General features: G+C 33.7%; 1 protein-coding gene across 2 annotated transcripts in view; it reads right to left on the bottom strand.

Moving 5' to 3' along the window:
• The window catches only part of ANKRD13C (ankyrin repeat domain 13C), a 94221-nt gene that overhangs the window by 42026 nt on the left and 30680 nt on the right, over positions 1–21515 (bottom strand). For both annotated transcript variants that reach the window (XM_035018281.1, XM_035018280.1), the window contains 5 exons: positions 17766–17870; positions 12576–12661; positions 10239–10284; positions 5376–5442; positions 842–986 (listed from right to left, as the gene is read on the bottom strand). In XM_035018281.1, the coding sequence (XP_034874172.1) occupies positions 842–986; positions 5376–5442; positions 10239–10284; positions 12576–12661; positions 17766–17870 (449 nt within the window). The remainder of the gene's footprint in view (positions 1–841; positions 987–5375; positions 5443–10238; positions 10285–12575; positions 12662–17765; positions 17871–21515) is intronic.

The following is a 21515-nucleotide window of genomic DNA, read 5'->3' as shown; positions in this document are numbered from 1 at the left end:
AGAAGAGAAGAGAAGAGAAGAGAAGAGAAGAGAAGAGAAGAGAAGAGGGGAGGGAAGGGGAAAGGAAGGAGGGGAGGCAGGAGAAGGGAGGGAGGAGGGGAGGGAAGAAAGAAAGAGAGGGGAGGGAAGAAGGGAGGGGAGGGAATGAAGAGAAGAAAAAAGAAAAGCAACAGTGGCAAAATAAAATGTTGATTTAAAAACATGTCTAAGGCTATCAATGATATATAGATACAGGGAAAATTTTTCTTTGGTTTATAGCAGGGAAAGGGACATTCACGGAACAAAGGATAAATGATTTTTCAATGGTGGTTGTAAAGGCAATACCAACAGGGAGATAATGATGTGACAGAAGGAAGATACTTTTGTATTCTAAGAGGGAAAAGATAGAGAAAAGTAGCCAAAGAGTTAAGGGCAGTAAAAGAGTACAAAAAAGAGTACAGACAGACAGCCAAAAGAGATGTTGCTATTAAGGAGATGGAGATGGTCAGCAACATTAAAAGAAGCTAAGGTAGCAAAATAATAAATGGTAAAAGAGCCAGCACAGGTTCAACAAATCAGAATTACAAATGAGAACTAAAAGAAGTTGGAGTTCATTTAACTAGGAGATCATCAGTGAATTATGAGCAAACGGTCCCAATGGAATGGTCAGGATAAAGACCAGAATATTAAAAAACAAAACAAAAAAACAACTTAAAGCTAGTAGTAAAGAAATGAAAGCACTGGGAATGAACCATCTCACCTATACTTTATGCCTTTTCAAACAATTACACTGAGGCTTGGTTACATACATAGACTTTTTAAAAAAACATTTAGAGAAATACTGATAAGACGACATGCTCACCTCATGGTGTATTCGCTGATAAACTTTCTGCTCATTGTCTAATACTACAAAAGATTCAGAGGGTGCCGCATCCCCATTGAAAATGAAGCTTAAATCCCCTCGTTGGCACTTCATGTCAGTAAAGTCTATGAGAGTAGTGTCAAGCCTGTGAAAGATGGGTAGATGAGAAATCCGGACAAATAAAATTCTGATAAAACTCCATAATTAAATACTTAAACAAGCTGTGTTGCTTCTAAATTCAAACCAAGATGCTAACACCATATTTCAAAGTCAAACTTAGAGTAAAAGCTAAAGGATTTTACTTAAAAATACTGAAAGAATATTTAAATGTATATTCCACTTTTCCTATATTTCATTTCCTGAATATATACTTTATTAATCCAACAAGAAAAAGATTGTTTCCACATTTTTCAAATATTTCCCTAACTATACCTTGGTTCCCTACCATTGCCCTTGCTGCAGTGACTCCGTAAAAGTTACTTCAACTGTGAAGGGCATTAAAAGAAAGCAGACTTGGCTAACATTCTTTGATCCCAATAAGACCATGTTGCTAGCTCAGCAGAGTATATAAAGAGGGTACAGCAATGGATGGACCACATTCTTAGATTAAAGACTGTGTGTCCAGTCTTGCTCTTTTGATCTACATCTATGTCTTAGGCCTAGCCATCAGATACCAAACCTTGCTTCATCCTTCAACTAGATAAATCATTTAACTTACTCCAAATTCTTGTCCTTTCTGTTTGACTTCCCAGGTTCAGATTAGCAGTCTCTTTCCCATCATCTCCGTAGCCTAAAAACCTTATGGATCATTCATGTGCCAAAGATTCATGGACTCACACACTTGTGTGTTTAAGGTACTCTTTGGTAACCAAGACCTGGCATGGTCTAGCCCAGTGGATTGGTCTCAAATAAATTCCACAAACCACTGCTTGCTGAATTTAGGGAATGTAGTAGAATGGAAAACTTCACAAGCACCCCAAAGTGCTTCAATCTTTCACTAGGCTTTATAGGAGATCACATTAGGATCTCTCTTACTGGCTGCTCAAAACACAGCACTTAATCTAAAAAATGGGTTAACACAGCTGTTAAGAGCTGCTGACCACACACCCTAGCTACTGAGTTTTTAAGAATTCATTACTTCATAAGTTATTCAATTCTCATCCCAGACTAGGTAAAGGGAATGAGCATTCTTGGTTTCCCTACACAGAAAAATCTGAGAAATGGAATATATCTTATATGCTGCATCAAAAGAGTAACTGGGGTTACATATAATTTATCAACAAAACTAGTACCTTTTAAAAGTGAAGGTAATACCATTAAAATTTTGCCAGGACAATAGGGAGGAACCAAGAGCAAACAGGGAAGTAAGGTTACCTTATGTACAAGGGCCTCCTTTCTGAGCCATATAGAATGTATACATCCCCATGGGGCGCCTGGGTGGCTCAGTTGGTTAAGCGACTGCCTTCGGCTCAGGTCATGATCCTGGAGTCCCTGGATCGAGTCCCGCATCAGGCTCCCTGCTCGGCAGGGAGTCTGCTTCTCCCTCTGACCCTCCCGACCCTCCCCCCTCTCATGTGCTCTCTCTCTCAGTCTCTCTCTCTCAAATAAATAAATAAAATCTTAAAAAAAAAAAAAAAGTATACACGCCCAGAGAATGAAATCAAGAAGCCCTAAAAAAAGCAAGTCACCAACTCCCATAGGGGTGAATCCTATGGGAGTATATAAAGCCTGCTGCTTTATAGCTGAATTCTAGCTCCTGGTCCACCTTCCAGGGGTCTGCTACTGTACTACTAGTGCCTGTACGACTAAACCTGTGTATGTGGAATAAGAGAAAATAATGCCAGCAAAAGAGGCTCATCTACCTCTGCAAGACATAGGCTACGGATAATATCAAAAGGAACGGATCATTTTATATAAGTGGTCTATCTGGACTTCAAGCTTCAGCTACCAGGGAACTCCACACCCCACATAAAAGAGGGAATGAAACAGAACAATCTCATGTCTCCATTTCCTTCTTGCCTATCCTGGATGAAAGTGGTAATGGGTTGGAAGGGGTGGAGATAAGAGGAAGGGGTGGAGATAATGATAGTGAAGGAAGAGATGCACAGAGAGACAGAGACAGAAAGACAAAGACAGACTGACATGGTGACATTTGAACCCTTAGATATAGCCACACCTAAAATCACTCATAGTCAACTTTTATTTCATTTCTCTTTTTTATAACTTGCAACTGAAAGGAGACTGCCCAGTACATTTTCTAGAATATCCCTGACATATTAGATGGCCTACTGTATTACACATGCCTCATAATGATATAATTTATCATGATGGTATTTTAATGTATTAACTAGTCCTTGCTTTAAGACTTTGAGTTTAAGTATTTTTAATTTTTGCCATGTAATTGGCCATGAAAAACAAAAAAAATTGTATATAACTGCAAAAATTTGAATAAAAAATGTTCAAAAAAAAGAAAAAACCGAAAACGTTCTTTTTGAGAAAAAAGCTTGAAAAATGCCAAGTAACAAAAAGAATATAGAACCTTCCCCTGAGACAGGGAAAGCCTGAAATGAGACAAAGTTTGCCCTGATTATTTCAGTCAGTGGTTATAGATTACCTCATAATTACTAACAGTGAAAATGCTTACTAATATTCTCGAACAATAAAGTTACTCATACTTTCCTATTTCCACTGAACTATTCATTTCTCCTTGACACCAGAGAAGATATTTTAAATGATCACATGGCTGTCATGAAATAAAAGTAAACTTTAGAGTTCTTTGAACATATTTTAAAAATCAGTTTCATTTGAAGTGATGTTTTAAAAAAAACGGTCTCATGATGTTTACATTTGAAAGTTATTTAATGTTAATGAGATTCTTCTCATCTATGCAAAAAAACCCTTTGCCATACATCCTAAAACCCAGCCTCTCCATTAATCTGGTAAACTTTGGTAACGAGAGCTTTAGAACCTATCACATTTCTCCTTTATCCTCAGCTGCTTGTAAGTCCCAGGTCTGAGTGTCTTGCTAAATTATAGTAGCTTCCCCTTACTCTATATTCTCTGACACAATTATTCTCCCTCAAGCTCTTATTCTTATGTCTCTATTTTAACCATTTTGTGGTTTTATTATCTATATTTATTATGTAACATACATATCACTTACTTTTAAAAGACATATATAAATGTGAAATAATTTTTTAAAAGAAGCTTCTTCTTTCCTAAACCTAAGACTCAAACAAAACTAAAACTAACCTTTTTTTAAAGTAGATATGGAAAATAATAATATTCTCCCAAATTATCTACTATCTTTGGCAAGCACCTAAACATTGTTAAACTGATGAATAATTTTTGATGAAATCATAATATAATGTTAATAGGCTGCTGAAATAAATCTACATGATTATCAAATCCTTTCCTAGTTTTTCTTCTTTATTTTTCTGTATTTTGCAAGGTTTCTATAATGACCATGAATTTAACATACATAAGCACTTCCATAATTAGAAATATCTGAAGAGGTTATTTTTTAAAAACAAAAACCAGAAACTTCTACCTTAATCAAATTCTACTGCTTGAGAACAATTACCCTAGAACTTACTTTCAACTAAAGATTATCTCTTCACTGTAACTCAACATAACTCATAATTAATCTCAGAGCTGACTTTCTAAAATTTCCGCTTTGTGACATGGTGAGAACAAACAGGAAATCAGAGGTCCTGGCCCAGCCATTAATTCACAATATGCTCTTATAAAAATCACTTCACCTCTCTAAATTTTCTCATCTATAAAACAAAGAGTTTTTATGAGATCATCTCAAGATATTTCCAGTTCTAGACCCTTACATGTCCAAATTAATATTTTGGAGATATGGGGAGATACAGATTTATAAAATTATTGATACATAAGTACACTACTATACATATAAAAGTTGGCATATTTACTAATTATAGACATCTTACATATGTATAATTTATAAATACACCTATATTAATATAAAGTTTAAGATATAAAGAATGATAAAAGTAAAATTCTGAAATGAGTAAATACCCATCAGATCCAAAAATCAATTTTAATTTTAAAAAGAAAAAGAACAAAATTAAAATTAGCCTTAGAGTGTTCACTAGAAGGAACAGATGATTAGATAGATGCACGGATAGACAGAGGAGGGAGGGGTATGAGAGGGATGGAGAAAAAAGGACAAGAGTTGGGTCTTCCTTATGTGTCTCCCTATTCCTTAAAAAGTCAGGATCAGAGAGATGATCATCTTAAATCTTCTCATTTTAAGACCTTTGTGATCTTCACTCTGTTTGCCTTCTAGTCTGCTGCTGAATAAGAATTAATACCTTTGATTTAGTCAAGATTTTATCTTTGGTTCCTTCTCTATAGGATGTCTCAAATAAGATAAAATATTGTGAATATATTACAGCATGTTTAAGTTATAAAATAATACATCTAAATGTAACCTATTAATGCAGAAAGAAAAGCTTCCTCTAAATCTCAATTTTCTGTTACTCAGAAAAAAATCAAATCACCTTACCTGATATTGATACCTTGTTTGTATATTTTACATGCATCAGAAGGCAGAATTCGGGAGAGTAAAGGCACTGTATTTTTAAAAAGAAAAGATAAAAAATACCTAAAGTTCTGAGACATTACAAATTTCTTAATTAGAAAAACAGTAACTTAAACATTTTATTAATTTTAATAATTTCCTTTAAAATAGTATTTTTCCGCTTAAAAATGATATATAAAGCAATTCTGAGCAACTTCAAATATCTACTATTTAACTGTAATTGCTATATAGTTCACCACTTTGCCCACCCACCCACCCACAAACACACACATGAATAGCAGAGTCAATACAGTGCCACTCTTGGGTACATATTGTAGGACATTATTATAGAGGAGAAAAGTGCCTTATGACAACTAAACCATCCTGAATGGGTAACCCGATGAACCTGGATCCTTTCTGATCCTTTAAATATAACCTCATTAAATAGTAGGAAAGTAATGTGTCTTAAAAAAAAAACAAACATTTTTAGAGCTAATAGTCTAATTTGAGTTTGAATTCCAAATATGTGACCTTGGTTACTTAAACTCACTCTACCTCAGCTTAAAAATCTGTAAAATGGAATCACACCATTTACCTACAGATTTCTACATCCAGTGTTGTCCACATTCATATCACAGCGTATTCTGAAATTTTTTATTATTTATTATCTGCTACGTTTTGGGAAATACAAGTTATTCTACTAATGAATAAATCTGCATACAGACTATAATAAGCTACCACATACAAAAGAAGAAAAAGAAAAAATGTGAAGCCCAAAATACTTGAAATCAAGATCACATCACATATACATAGGTATATAAGAATGTGTGTATGTATAAGATATACTACATGCGTATTTTACAAAACTCAGTGTTATAAAAAGGAGTAATTAAGTCAACCTTGGTTACAAAGAAACAAAAGCTTTATTAAATTAAAGGCTAGTTTTTTAGTTAACTTTTTAAAAAGCATCAATATTTTCTAATTAACATAAAAGGTATATTAATATATCAATGTCTTTTTTAAATTCTTAGAGGTCATATAATCCAAAATGATTTTCAGCATTAAATTTCTAGACATTTTATTGTATAAAAATAAGAAAAGTTACTGCCCAAAGGGAATATCAACTAACAGTTACCCTAGTCAAAGAATGTAAGTCATTTTCTTTTTCTTTAAATTAGTTTCAGAGGTTGAATTCAGTCCATTTATCAGTTGCATATATACAATGCTCATTACATCAAGTGCCTTCCCTAATGCCCATCACCCAATTATACCTTCCCCATACCCAACTCCCCTCCACCAACCTTCAATTTGTTTCCTAGAGTTCAGTATCTCTTATGATTTGCCTCCCTCTCAATTTTCATCTTATTTTTCCTTCCCTTCCCCTATGTTCATCTGTTTTGTTTCTTAAATTCCACATATGAGCGAAATCATATGGTATTTGTCTTTCTCTGACTTGTTTTGCTTAGTATAATACCCTCCAGTTCCATCCACGTTGTTGCAGATGCCAAGGTTTCATTCTTGTTGATGGCTCAGTAACTATTATCTGATAAAAAAATTTTTCCTTATATGAAACAACAGAAGTTGAGAACAGCAATAACAGCATTTATCTTACATAAATGATCAAAGCACTTCTTTAATGCTCTTTAATCAAGATCTAGTTTTCCTATCCTTAAGTATTTAGTAGAGCATGAAAAAGATCATTAAAAGACAGCACTCTAATTTGTTAATTTAACTTAATTTATTGCATCTTTTGAAGTAGTATGGTAATCTGCAATAACAAAATTTAGAATTATATATCAATACTTATTTATCAAAAATCAGAAATGCAGGAACAGAGAAATACAGAGATTGAAAAGCAAAAGCTAATAAAAAGGAAAAAAGGAATATCATAGACAAAAAAAAAAAAAGCTTTCTTCTTGATTTTAATACATTCCAAAAATGGAGAAATTTGCATTTTCCCAATTCTGTGATGATTTTTTCCTCCCTCATATAAACTGAACAATCAGGTTCTCTATATCTTAAGTTATCTCAGGATAATCTGAGAGTTTAACATAGCACTACAAAAGTAGCATAATTCACTGAACTGAAAAAAGAAGAGTCTCTACCTTTTAATTTTGGTTTTGCTGTCATTTACACCTTGATCTTAAGAACAGTTTCTAAACCTAATGTTTTCCATCCACAATACACAAATAATAGTCTCAAATACAGAATGGATATTCTGTAGATTATGAGATAAAGAAACTTTAAAAACTATTAGTTTTTCTGTTTAAATGTGCTATATACACAAAGCTAAATTTGAAGTCATGATTATTATGATACTATAAATTATTTAATGCTTTTACAGTAAGTATATAAAGGGCTTCCTTCAAAAACATAGTTTCATTTCATCCACATCAAAACAAAAGCTTGCAATATCTGGGGCAGATATTATCCCCATTTAAAAAGGAAGACACTGAGGCTCAGGAAAGATATGTGATTTGCCACATCATATAGGAGCCAGTACTTTTAATTCCAATTTAAAGCTTTTCTGTATCTAAAAACCTAAGCTGGAATAATTTGGTTTACTTGCTATTAACCAAGTCTGAGGCTATTTTCAGCCAAACACTAAATATAACACTATGAGAAAGAGTGTGCATGCTCCACTACCTCTAATTAAACCTAATCCTGGATCTCAGTATTTCCTAACTTCCCCTTATTTCTGGGTTGCCCTTTAATTTTTTAACATCAGGGTTATTTTTTAAACAAAGTGTCATGTTTATTTAGCATTTTATGTTTGCAAAGGGAATTTATAAGTTCTTCCTTCTTCTTCTTTTTTTTAAAGTAGGCTCCATGCCCATCATGGGACTTAAACTCACAACGCTGAGATCAAGAGTCGTATGTTCTACCAACTGAGCCAGCCAGGTGCCCCAATATTAGGGGTTTTGACAATGGAAAGAAACATGCCTAAACTCTAGACAAAAGCTTACTAATCAAATCTAACAATAGGGATTTATCCTGTGTTTTTTTAATCCAAAGTGTCTAAATTAAATCTAGTCAATGAGCTTAGTTTTTAGAACAACACATGACATAACCATTAGGTGCTAGTAGTTTTGACATGAAATCAGTAAAATCCTTTATCAACAATGAAACAGATGTCCTAACTTTTTTGCATCAAAGTCAAGTTCCCAAGGAAGCAATATTTTCAACAAATACCATGTGGTTATGTCATGAATTTGATTATGCAACATTTATAATGTTTATAACTATAGATATATGTACAATTTCAGCAGTGATTACACCCATTTTTGTTTCTTCATATAATTGAAATGTTACTTTTAAAATACTTTAAAACATTTGCTCAGCAAGATAAATTGACTATTTTAGAATTTAAACCACTAGCAATTTCTTGAGAATCAGTTAGAGCCAATATACTCAGGGACTACCTTGAATATAAGATTGCCAAGCAGGCCTGGGGTTTTTACAGATGGAAAAAAAAGAAAAATGGGTAAAAAAATGGTATTTAGGCTTTACACCAATCTGACTCGGAGTTCTTTTATTTTACAAAGATATTACAAACCTCTTTTTCTCTCAGTGTTCTAAAACACCTGGACTCTGAATGATATAGAAAGCATAAAGGCAAGGTAGGCCTACAGAGTAACAAAATCATATGTGATTTTGATGGAGCCAAAACTAACCTAACAAGCTAGAGTTGTAACAATGTTGGAAAAAACTGACTACATTAGAAACCAAAACTTTACATTTAGAGATTAAACACACTACAAAAATCTTACTCATTCATGCTATATATTATTATGTAATTGTTAAAATAAAGTACTTCCTCATGAACTAATATGGAAAGATGCCTATGATATATTATACAGAAATGACAAACTGCATGATGATATAATGGCATGATCCCATTAAAAAATAATTCTGAGGATATATACACATATATGTATGTATTTGTGTGTATATACACGCATAACACTTGCATAAACTTTGAAAAGGGTTTGAAAGCATTCACGTGAACAGTAACAGTGATTTTTATAGTTGTCAATATCTGATTAGTTTGATGATTATTTTGGGGATAAATATCACTGAGCATTCAAATATCTTTGTATCACAGAAATTAATTCAGATGCTTTAAAAAACGCATGTAAGCTCATCATATCCAAGCCTATATATAGACTATACTGTTTTTAAGTCTTCAAAAAAAACCCCAAATTTAGTTGTTTTAGTAGTTGCTTAATTAGTAAAGGTCACTAGGATCAAACTCCTACTATTTAGACATGAAGGTTTTCTCCCTAAATGGACTGAGGTTTAAAATAGGGAGCAGGGAAACTTACCTTGTCGAGATAAATCATTAAATGACTGCAAAATATCTAGGGATTAAGGTTTTATAAATAACTGGAACAGTGTGCAACCAAACAGTATGTTAAGAAGTAGCTATATAGTATATAATAAAAGTGGCAAAAATGATTGAAAGATGACAAAATATGCAAAATCAAATAATGTTAACTGAATTCTTCTCATTCAGGGATCTAAGTATTATATTTTGAACCTCCTTAAATTCAGTAATCTAATAACCCTATAATTATTCTCTTCCCTTGGAGAATTCCTTGTATTTATTACAATATTCAAGCCAATTTTTTTTGTTAAAAAAAAAAGATAATTTTCAATCTTAAAAATAAGACTTTTGAAAGTTACTGATTAGGTTGGCTTTATTACCATTACATTCAATGTGATGAAATATATTTAATTTTCCTTAGAGCAAGTATCAAATTTGCTAACATTTCTATATAATAGCTATTTTTGACTTGCATTTCTGCATGTGTACATATTTTACAGTAAAACATAGCACACTCTTACCCCAGCTTTGAAAATCCCAGTGAAGTTCCAGATAAAAGTCACCTAGCTGAGAAACAAAATAGAAATAATTACTGAATGCACCTTAGTTTAACAGCTCTTATATCTGTTGAATATTTTGTTTTTTTAAAAAAATCTATTATCACTAAAGGTCTATAGACAAGAATAAAAAGTAGTTTCAATTTTTGGAACTGGAGGGAAAAAATATGGTTAAATTACTTAAAATAAAACATTACAATAGCACACACTATTATACTTATCTACAAAGGAAAATATGCACCAACCGTAGATTTTACAAGACTATTTTAACCACACTGAAACATATCTGAAACTGACAGGCATTTAAACTGGTATCAATAAATAGTTCATTTCTCAGCATAACCAAAATAACAATTAATAACTATAACTGTAAAAATAGCTAATAACTTTAGGTGTGTTATAGAATATAACTTCCAAAATGACTATTTGTGAAGCCTCATAATGGACTAAGAAAATGACACTCTGAAATAGAAACTTTTTTCTATAAAGTGATAAGTTTACTAAATCTGAAATATGAAATTACATCATAAGAGATGTAAGTTTGTATTTCACAAATTAGAAGCTAGATAGCAAAGCCTATAACTGTTAAGGAAACTACTGTGATCAAATATTCTAAAAAAAAAAATTATCTCTTGAGATATAAAACCAAAAAAGCATACTTCAGAGGAGACACAGTTAACATGACAGGTATACGTCTATGTTCCATAGTTCTTTCAGACATCAAAAATACACTGGACAAAAATAAGAGAAAACAAAGCTCTAGTCCTTTCTGTGTCAGCACACCCAGCTCTTACCATCATGATGTAGGATAGACAAAAAGAGTTTTGTTATATAAAAAAAATGTTGTTCCTGGAGCAGATAGTGGCTTCAGCTCTTAGGGAATCTTCCAATCCAAAGTACAAAGGAAAAGTATTGCCTTTAGTTATGATCTACCTCCTTTTCTCTTAGAGCTCTTATCTAATTGATTGAAAACAGTAATTCTTTATCTGCTTTCCTAGTTCAAAGTAAACGGTGCTTCCATAGGATCAAATTTATCCATTATAATCAGGGTATTTTGTTTTATCATTATTGCTTAATTCAAACAGGATTTTTACCATTTCTTGACTTAATAATCAAGCGATTAGACTGCCTTTAAAAAATGCTAAAATTAACGAGTCAGGAAATGACAGATGTTGGCGAGGATGCAGAGAAAGGGCAACCCTCCTACACTGTTGGTGGGAATGCAAGCTGGTGCAGCCACTCTGGAAAACAGTATGGAGCTTCCTCAAAAAGTTGAACATAGAGCTACCATACAACCCAGCAATTGCACTACTGGGTATTTACCCCAAAGATACAAATGTAGTGATCCAAAGGGGGTACATGCACCCCAATATTCATAGCTGCAATGTCCACAATAGCCAAACTATGGAAAGAGCCAAGATGTCCATCAACAGATGAATGGATAAAGAAGATGTGGCATATATATACAATGGAATATTATGCAGCCATCAAAAAAAAAACACCTTGCCATTTGCAACGATGTGGATGGAACTAGAGGGTATTATGCTAAGCGAAATAAGTCAATCAGAGAAAGACATGTATCATGTGATCTCACTAATATGAGGAATTCTTAATCTCAGGAAACAAACTGAGGTTTGCTGGAGTGGTGGGGGTGGGAGGGATGGGGTGACTGGGTGATAGACATTGGGGAGGGTATGTGCTATGGTGAGCGCTGTGAATTGTGTAAGACTGATGAATCACAGACCTGTACCCCTGAAACAAATAATACATTATATGTTAAAAAAAAAAGAAGAAGAAGAAGATAGTAGGAAGGGAAAAATGAAGGGGGGGAAATTGGAAGGGGAGACGAACCATGAGAGACTATGGACTCTGAGAAACAAACTGAGGGTTCTAGAGGGGAGGGGAGTGGGGGGATGGGTTAGCCTGGTGATGGGTATTAAAGAGGGCACATACTGAGTGGAGCACTGGGTGTTATATGTAAACAATGAATCATGGAACACTCCATCAAAAACTACTGATGTAATGTATGATGACTGATGTAACATAATAAAGTAAAATTAAAAAAAAAGAACAAGATGATTAGAAATAAGATTACATACTTTTTGAAATATTTATTGTCTGACAAATTGGTTTGTTATTACAGGGGACCGAAAAATAATATCTGGACACACTGAAATAACTCCACAAACTTTTAAGGTATTATTTTAACATTAAAATTAACAAGTAAAATGAAAAAAAATTGCTTAAAAGTAAACTATAATTACTCTTTAGGTACAAGACTGGCAAAGAGATAAGGCCTACCTCTTTTAGGGCTTTTAATAATCGAGGTCGTTTTTCTTCAACACTTTCCCTGGATTGCTGCTTAAGCTTCCTTAAAAGAGCCGTAACTGAAGTTTAAATTAAAAAAAAATTTTTTTAAATAAATTTCACCATGCTAGATTGTCAATTATAGCTCAATTAAAAAAAATTTATACCAAAAAACCCTTTTTTGCCATGTTAGAAAACACCACTAGTTTATTATACAAAGACATATATCAATATAAACATTATAAATAAGTAAACAAGTTTAATAAAACTGTTATGAACTCCAAGGAAAATTGAGAAGAGATACCTCAACATGAACTTACATTCACACTAGTTTTCTGAGTTTTTAATTATCAGTGAGGATGTACCTGAGTGAGCCAAGATTAACCAATCTCAGTCAGATGATTCAATGTCCTGTTGTAACACTGATCTAAAAGATCTCAAAGACAGATCTCAAAAATCCCAGTGGATATTACTTTTATAAAAATGTAATTATTTGTAATTGTTACTGGGTGTATCTGTTCTTTTCTCCCTAGAGGTTGTACTCTCAAAGACCACCACATAGCAAAAAAAATACAAAAACGAATCCTCTTTTATCCATGAAAAGAACTTCTGAATCTAATAAAACCCGAAGCCCTCCATAGTGTTTTCTCAATATTCAGACTGAGATTTAGACATATTGCCTAAGTGCAAACCACAGCTTTACTAATTATTAGCTACATGTAAATGGACAAGTTACTTAATTTCCCTAAATTTGTTTCTTTTTCCATTTGTCAAGTAAAAATAAAGTAAAATCTATATGGAATTTCTGTAAAGGTTCAATATAAATTGCTTACTACTGTGCCTGCAATTAAGTAAACATAATTTTTACCTATTAGAATAAAGGTCTAAAATTGACTACCAAAAATCAATCAGTCCCTAACATTTATTGAAATAGGGAAAATATTAGACTTAAATGAAATAAGCCTAACAAAAGATAAGAAGATAGAAAATATGCACTGGGGGAAAAATATGTACGTCACTACATGCTGACTTCCTCCTAGTCCTGACATTTTTCACATACATACATACTTATGTGTATATATATATTCATATACATTAAAATACTATTATTTTTACTATTTTATAATATGCATTCTTATAAACTACTTAAAGCCTTATGTGGAATACAGAAGCAAAAGGTAAAAAAAAGAAAAAGAAGAAAAGACAACAGTGAAAGCTTGGACCAGGTTTGTTTTGTGTGCAATGGCCAAATAAGGAAAAGTCCAGAGAATAAACTGAAAAACAGTGGAATCTATTCTTACTTTGAACCACAGTTCTAACCATAACCATAACTGTATCTTAAAAAGTAAAAAATCAAAGAGCAAATTTAAATTACTCATGGCCTTCTGGAACAACAGAAGAGGCTGAGATGAGACGTAGAAGCCAAGGTGTGGGACCTCATCTCATCATACAGTCACAACTAGCTTTATGACCTAGGTCAATAGTTTCCAAATATAAGTCTACATTTCAGCGCCCAACTGTTCAAGTTCCCAGTGATATGCACTAAAATGAAAAAAAAAACTGGGAACCAGGTTGGGATTTCTTTTTTATTTATAAATTATATACTTTTTTCAATTTAAGGACTATTTTTTCTAGTATTTTTGATTTCAAAATGTCTTCTTTTAATGAAATGGTGGTCGCAGAAGAAAGTAATTAACTTTTTTAAAGTTTTTACATGCTAAAATGAAACGTTAGCTACTCTACATCAATCCTCAAATACAATTTTTTTCTGGTCTGTGAAATCCAAATAGTCTGAGAACTAATGACCTGTATAATCATTAAAGTTCTTTCCAGATTCAAATTTACATGAATCTGGCTAACCTCATGTTTGTTATAACTTAACTTTAATATCAAAGCTGTATTACCCAAATGTAGTAGAATTCTTTTTATAATTCTTCTCCACTATAAGCTCAAGTATTTTAATAAATCTTCCTTGCCTTTAAGGAAGGCAATTTGCCTTCAAATTCAAACAAACCTCTGTGAATGTAAGGAATGAAAAGAATTCAATTCATAAATAGAAAAGATATCTTAATGAAAAGCAGAAGTCATATTTTTCACCAGGTAAGTATATTGAAATTGAACGCATGCAGCAAATAACAATTACATTAAAATGGCCAAACATTATAAAAAGATAGTGACAAAGAGATTTACATTACATTAAAAAATAACGTCAACTCAAATTTCTTACAGAAACGGAAACAAACATTCAGAATGCAATTATACAAAATTAGCAATACGTTTTTGTGGAATCAGGATTTGTACTCCCATACTGTTAAGAAACACATAATGATGACTGATAGTAAGGATAAAATTAGCTTTGGAGGATTTGGATGGTATTAGAATTCATACAAAGACTCAAATGAAGAACTCCAATAAACCACAACTTATTTAACTTTCTCTTTCCTTCTTTTCCTATACAAAGTACTTTTTTTTTTTTTTTTTTAAGATTTTATTTATTTGTTTGACAGAGAGAGATAGCAAGAGCAGGAACACAAGCCTAGGGAGTGGTAGAGGGAGAAGCAGGCTTCCCGCTGAGCAGGGAGCCCGATGTGGGGCTCGATCCCAGGACCCTGGGATCATGACCTGAGACGAAGGCAGACGCTTAATGACTGAGCCACCCAGGCGCCCAACAAAGTACTTTTTAAACTATTCAGTTGGTTGTGCCTAAAACCTTTCGAACTATGCCTTCCTGCTCCAAGAATCACTTAAATTTGTATTTTCTGCCCTCCACTTCCTTCTATGCTTCAGAATAATTATTTCCCACTTCTTACTTAGATGGTTCTGTGGACATACCATAAATAATTCAAACTCAACAAATCTAACATCAAATTAATTAAATCCCAGACTGATACCTCTCTGATACTGACCTGGGCTGATGATCACTGTTTACCACGTAACCATCATAAGGCAGAAAAGCAACATAATCTTGAAATGTTATTAACTCTAAAGTGAAATAATTCTTTTTTTTTTTTTAAGGTTCATTTTTTAGTAATCTCTACACACAACTTGGGGCTCAAACTCACGACCCTGAGATCAAGAGTTACATGCGTTTCCGACTAAGCCAACCAGGCTGCCCCCACACCAAGTGAAATAATTCTAAATAGTCTCCGAAAAATGTAGTATCATCTCACTGTTCTGTAGCACAAAAACATCAGCAGAAATCAGACCAAAAAAGAAAAAGGTCACAGTTTTTGCTAATAATTTATAATATCAGATTATATTTTGCTAATTAGATAATATTTCAGTAATAATTGTATAAGATTATCTCTGATTTTTCAAATTATGTAATTTTCAGACCCATTTAATAACATTATAAATATATCCATATATTTCTAAATATGTAGCTTAAGAGTTGTTAAATTTACTATTCTTTAAGTTAGCAGTTAAATATTTCCATCTCATGTGATGGGAAATAATTTTTAAAAAGCACTGAATAATTATGGATATATAATGATACAATGATTGGCCATGGAATACTATTCAGAATGTGTATCTAAGACATCACTCTATAGAAGAAAATCACTTGAAAAGCAGATCTCAACTACTATGGGCCTCAATCTTTTACATTAAAATCCAGTAACTGATTTTCCAAGAAAACTGTTTCTTGGCCTTCTCAATAGATTATAAGTTCCTAAAGAGCAGAGACTATGTCTTCATTCTCCACATCTTACTATACATACATGCTTTATAGTAAGAACTAAATAAATATTCACTGACTCTAAATAAAAGTTAGGTGAAAGCTACATAAGTCTCAGTGTAAGTCAGAAACCCAGGAGTCCATCTGGTTTCCTCTCCATTCTGCTAATGGGTTAGAAACATCAGAGAAAGTTCCTTTAGACTGGTTGCTGCAACTTTTAATTTATTCTCAGTTTGTTAGATCTGTACATTTTTTTGTCTTTTCCCTGACATAATTCTAGGATTATTATGGTTTCTTACTCTCAGAGTCTCTTGATTTTGTCCAAAAAGGACAACCGTCAATGAATAACTATATTTGTGTGTGTATATATATATATACACACACACACTCATATAATTGTTAAATCATCACAATTTTATCTCATTAAATCCTAAGCCCAAATATAACTTCACCATTAAAAGCTGCCCAAAATGTGCAGAAAGTCCACAAAGATGTAGTATGTGGATTAAATATAAAGCTAAAACATAAGAGCCCAAAATGTGGCATCAAATAGAACTAAATCCACGTAACATCCCAAGAGTGTTCAATCTTAATGCACTTCTTTAATAAAATTGCCCAATTTTTACTGTTCCTTCCACAAGTCGAGATTTAATTATTTTCAACCTCAAATTGTAAAAAGATATTACCAGAAAGATAATATTCTCATTCATCCAGATTTAAATTTTATAAAATTTTCAACTATTGAGATGTGCTTGACAAAAATAAGACCTGTATATGAAGTTGGAAAAAAAAAAAAAAGAAGACTTAGGAATAGAAGGAGGGAAGGTAGAGTAACTGAACACTTTGTATACTGTGAGAAAACATGTGACTTTTTTGAAATTCTCAAAGACAAAAACAAAGAGACTTGCTTCTCTCTTTCAGCAAAGCCTATTCCCACCAATTAAAGCAAAAAGATAACTGTTATAACACACTGTGATTATTTTCGGTTCCAATTAATGTTCTATATAATTAAGTAGCTGCCAGAAAGCACAATCAGGTCTCAGTGCTTTTTTTTTTTTATGATGTTATGTTAATCACCATACATTACATCATTAGTTTTTGATGTAGTGTTCCATGATTCATTGTTTGCATATAATACCCAGTGCTCCATTCAGTACATGCCCTCTTTAATACCCATCACCAGGCTAACCCATCCCCCCATCCCCCTCCCCCAGTGCTTTTAAAAATCCTTCATATTGAACAAATAAAACAATGGAAGAATATCAGTAGAGCAGAATACTGTAAAAGAAAAAAATATATAAACAATATACTTTTAAACAATATTCCTCAATTCTTTTTGTATACTACCCAATATCCAAGTTCCTAAGTCATGAATAATTCACAGGTAAGTTTATAAATAACTACAAATATTTCATACTATGGAAAGTTATACTAAATGAAAATTATATCAAATGCATCACTTCATATTTTTAGAGTTTAAATCAAAAACAATAATTTATATTGCTTACTCATCTGTCTATCTCCATAGCTGATGGCTTCCGCCAGCGGGCTCCATCCCTGAGCATTTTTCACCTTTACTGGAGCATTGTGAGCCAAAAGTAAATGGGCACATTCTGAAACATAAAGTGGTAATAATATCAAACATCATGCAATTTTTAGAATCTCTAAATATAAAAATCATTTAGAAATTTAAGAAACCAATGTAATATAAATAGATCTATAATATAAACACTGTACCATAAAGAAAAAATTTTAAAAGCCCTATATATCTAAACAAGGTTATTTCAGATCCTCGGATTCAAGAAATATCCATTCTATTGCTTAAAAATACATTGTATCTCTCCAAAGAAGTACTATGTTCCTTAATAACTGTTCCTAAGAGTATTTTGAGAATATTTCCACCAACCCAGGATCCCCTAGAGTAATTTACATCAAAATTCTACTATTAAAACTCAAAAGAGGATTTGTATTGTATGTAATGTCAAATGGAAGGTTCCTAATTTATTTCAGAAAAAAAAATGTGCTTTCAAAAGGACCAATAATGTTTCCATAAACCCTTATTTTTCAAACGTTACAATTCTTTTACTTCAGGAAAACACCCAAAAGAGGAAAAAATCTGTTTATGATTCCAAGGACAAATCTGGACAGTCTTTCTGGTAATCAAAAGAAGTCTAAGGTATAGACTCTTCTACAGGCTGAGGATACTCTTCTTAAAAATTAGAAATAAAAATTATATTAATAGACAAAAATATCAAAACTGAGGCTCACGGAAATTTAGGATGTCTATCCATTCTAAATTTCCTAAATGAATGGTTCATTCAATCAATCATTCAGCAAATATTTACCAAGTGTCTATTATATGCCATTTCTAAGCACTAAGTCCTTGATATAAGCAGTGAGAAGAAAGACACATCTTGCTATCAGAGAGCTTACATCCTTTATTAGAAGAAAATAAGTAAACTAATAAGTAAAAAAAAAAATGTGATAATGATAAGTGCCTTTGATAAGGGCGTTATGACAGTGTCACGTACTTGAGCACAGGTGGAAGAAGAATGTGATTCCTAGTTATAGAAGGAATAACTATATCAGCATATAGCACTAGGAATAACTATACTGAGTTTTATTAGAATAAAGTAAAATAAGTATAGAAATTTCACAAAGGTGCTTAAGAAAGTCTACAGTAGTATTTAAGAATATAGGTACAAGAGGGGCTCCTGGGTGGCTCAGTCGGTTAAGCATCTAACTCTTGATTTCGTGAGATCAAGCCCTGCATAGGGCTCTGTGCTGGTGTGTTCTGCTTAAGATTCTCTCTCCCTCTGCCCCTCCCCCCAACCTTCTTTCCCTCTCCACCTCCCTAAAAAAAAGAGGGAGAGAGAATATATGTATAAGAATGTATATTCTAGCAGTTTATAATGGCAAGTATACTGGAAACTAAATGAATATCTACCATGGGGGAAAGACTGACTAATGGAATGCATCTATACCACTAGAGTAATAGCCAGCCATTTTTTAAGAATAGTGTCATATCAAAAGGACATAGGAACCAGGCCAAATGGTCAGCTACTGGCCAAATTTGGGAAACTGAGTATCAAAAAGAATAATGATTAGTTATAACACATTAAACTAAAACAATCAATTACAGAAAAATGCCAGCTAATAAATGTAGAAGAAATGGTGGAATTTGAAAATCAGTATATTACAACACCAAAGTAATAACTGATTTAGGCAAATGTCCTCAATGAATGCTAAGGCCACTGTGTAAAATGATATGGTGCTGGAAAACAGGATATTCACATGATACCAAAGTATTATCCCAAGATCACTTACTAATTATAAAGAGAAAAATGTTCCTCTCTAGTGAAGATAACTGGAGATCATCAGCCTAAACAAATGACTAAACATGGTGGCATTAATAGTGGCATAACTTGACATTATATGTTTCTAATGTGATGTAATATAAAGTTCATAACATCACCTATGCAGTATTCTTTCCAGAAATATTTAACTTGAATCAAATCAAGCCTTGATACCTAATTTTCAATTTGCAGAAAAGATACATGATAAGGAACAAGTTAAATTACAACATGAGAAAATAATCAGGCAAATCTGAGATGGGAGACATTCTACAAATTGATTGGGCACGCTATTCAAAAAGTGAAATACAAAGGAAGAAAAACAAGCAGGCAAACTTCTCTAGATTAAAATAAAGTGACATAACAACCAAATGCAACGAGTAAATCTTAATTGGTTCTTGATTCAATATAAAGCACAAATAAAAGAAATTTTTGGAACTGGAAAAATTAAAGTATGATTAGATATTAGAGATTATAATAATAATATTAATTTTCTTAAGTGTGATAATGATAGGGGGTGCCTGCGTGGCTCAGTCGGTTAAGCATCTGCCTTCAGTTCAGGTCATGATCCCAGGGTCCCGGATCGAGCCCATGTTGGGCTCTCTGCTTAGCAGGGAGCCTGTTTCTCCCTCTCCCTCTATCTGCCGCTCCCCCCTGCTTGTGCTCTCTCCCTCTCTCTCTCTGTCACACGAATAAAATCTTTTTTAAAAAAAAGTGTGATAATGATATTGTGGTTATTAAAGAGAATGTCCTTATTCTTAGAGATGCAAGCTAAGGTATTTGGTGGTAAAATGTCATGATGTCTACACTGAACTTTCAAATGATACAGCAAAAATAATATATACAACACTAAGAGAAAAACAGAGCAAATATGATAAAATGGTAACAACTACTGAACCTAGGCAGAGAGTATCAGAATGCTCATTGTGATCATCAAATCATTCTGAATACCCAAGAACTTGACCTGAGGACTGACAGAACAAACTACACAACTAGAGGGAGAGAAAAGGCCACATCAAGGAAGGTGGGAAGTGCAGAGAAGCCGTTTGAGAGAGAAAAGGATCATGGATGCTCGGGAGGGAAGAGAGCCCTGGTTACAGAGGAAGGTAAGAGAGTGGAGCACACAGGGATAAGCACAAGGAGACTACTTCCCCAAAGCCATTGGCTGGGAAAATGAGAGGGGCTGATTCTCATGAGGTTTTGCACTCAGCAGGGCTCAAAGACTGGAGTTTTGGAGGTCCCTGGCCTTGGCTGGCATAAAGACCTGAGGGTACTGCCCTACTACTGGAGAGAAGGCAGGCAAGCAATCCCTGGGAAGACAACACAATCTGAGGATCACCTAGGGCACGTGGGGGGAGACTGTTCACTCTTCCTGGAGCACATATGTGACAGCACTGCCTTTCAGTGGACAAAGGAGCCCGCGGGCACCATTTCATTCCCCTGCCCCTCAGCGTTAAGTGCAGACACACCTGCTGAGGGTGGCTAATCCGGACACTGGACACTGGCTGTTTAGCCTGCTTTGCTCCAAATACCACACCCCTGCATGCTGGCACCACTGCCCTTCTAGGTCAAACCTGCATTGGTTCCAGGGCAGCAAGACCCTTACGCAGAAGACCAGCACAGGTCCCCGCCACACTGGGTCCCTAAAGTTTGAAGTTTTAAAAGTAAGCAGGCCTGGGGGCACCTGCATGGCTCAGTTGGTTAAGCATCCAACTCGTGGTTTCGGCTCAGGTCATGATCTCTGGGTCCTGAGATTGAGCCCTGCATCAGGTTTATACTCAGTGAGAGTTTGCTTGAGATTCTCTACCTCTCCATCCCCCTCTGCCCCTCCCCCCACTCATGTGTGCACACTCTCTAAATAAATAAATAAATAAATAAATAAATAAATAAATAAATAAATAAATA

Source organism: Mirounga leonina, unplaced genomic scaffold, assembly GCF_011800145.1.
Source record: "Mirounga leonina isolate KUSES-001 unplaced genomic scaffold, KU_Mleo_1.0 Mir_173, whole genome shotgun sequence".
Lineage (NCBI taxonomy): Eukaryota > Metazoa > Chordata > Mammalia > Carnivora > Phocidae > Mirounga > Mirounga leonina.
This window is presented reverse-complemented; position numbering and strand designations above follow the sequence as displayed.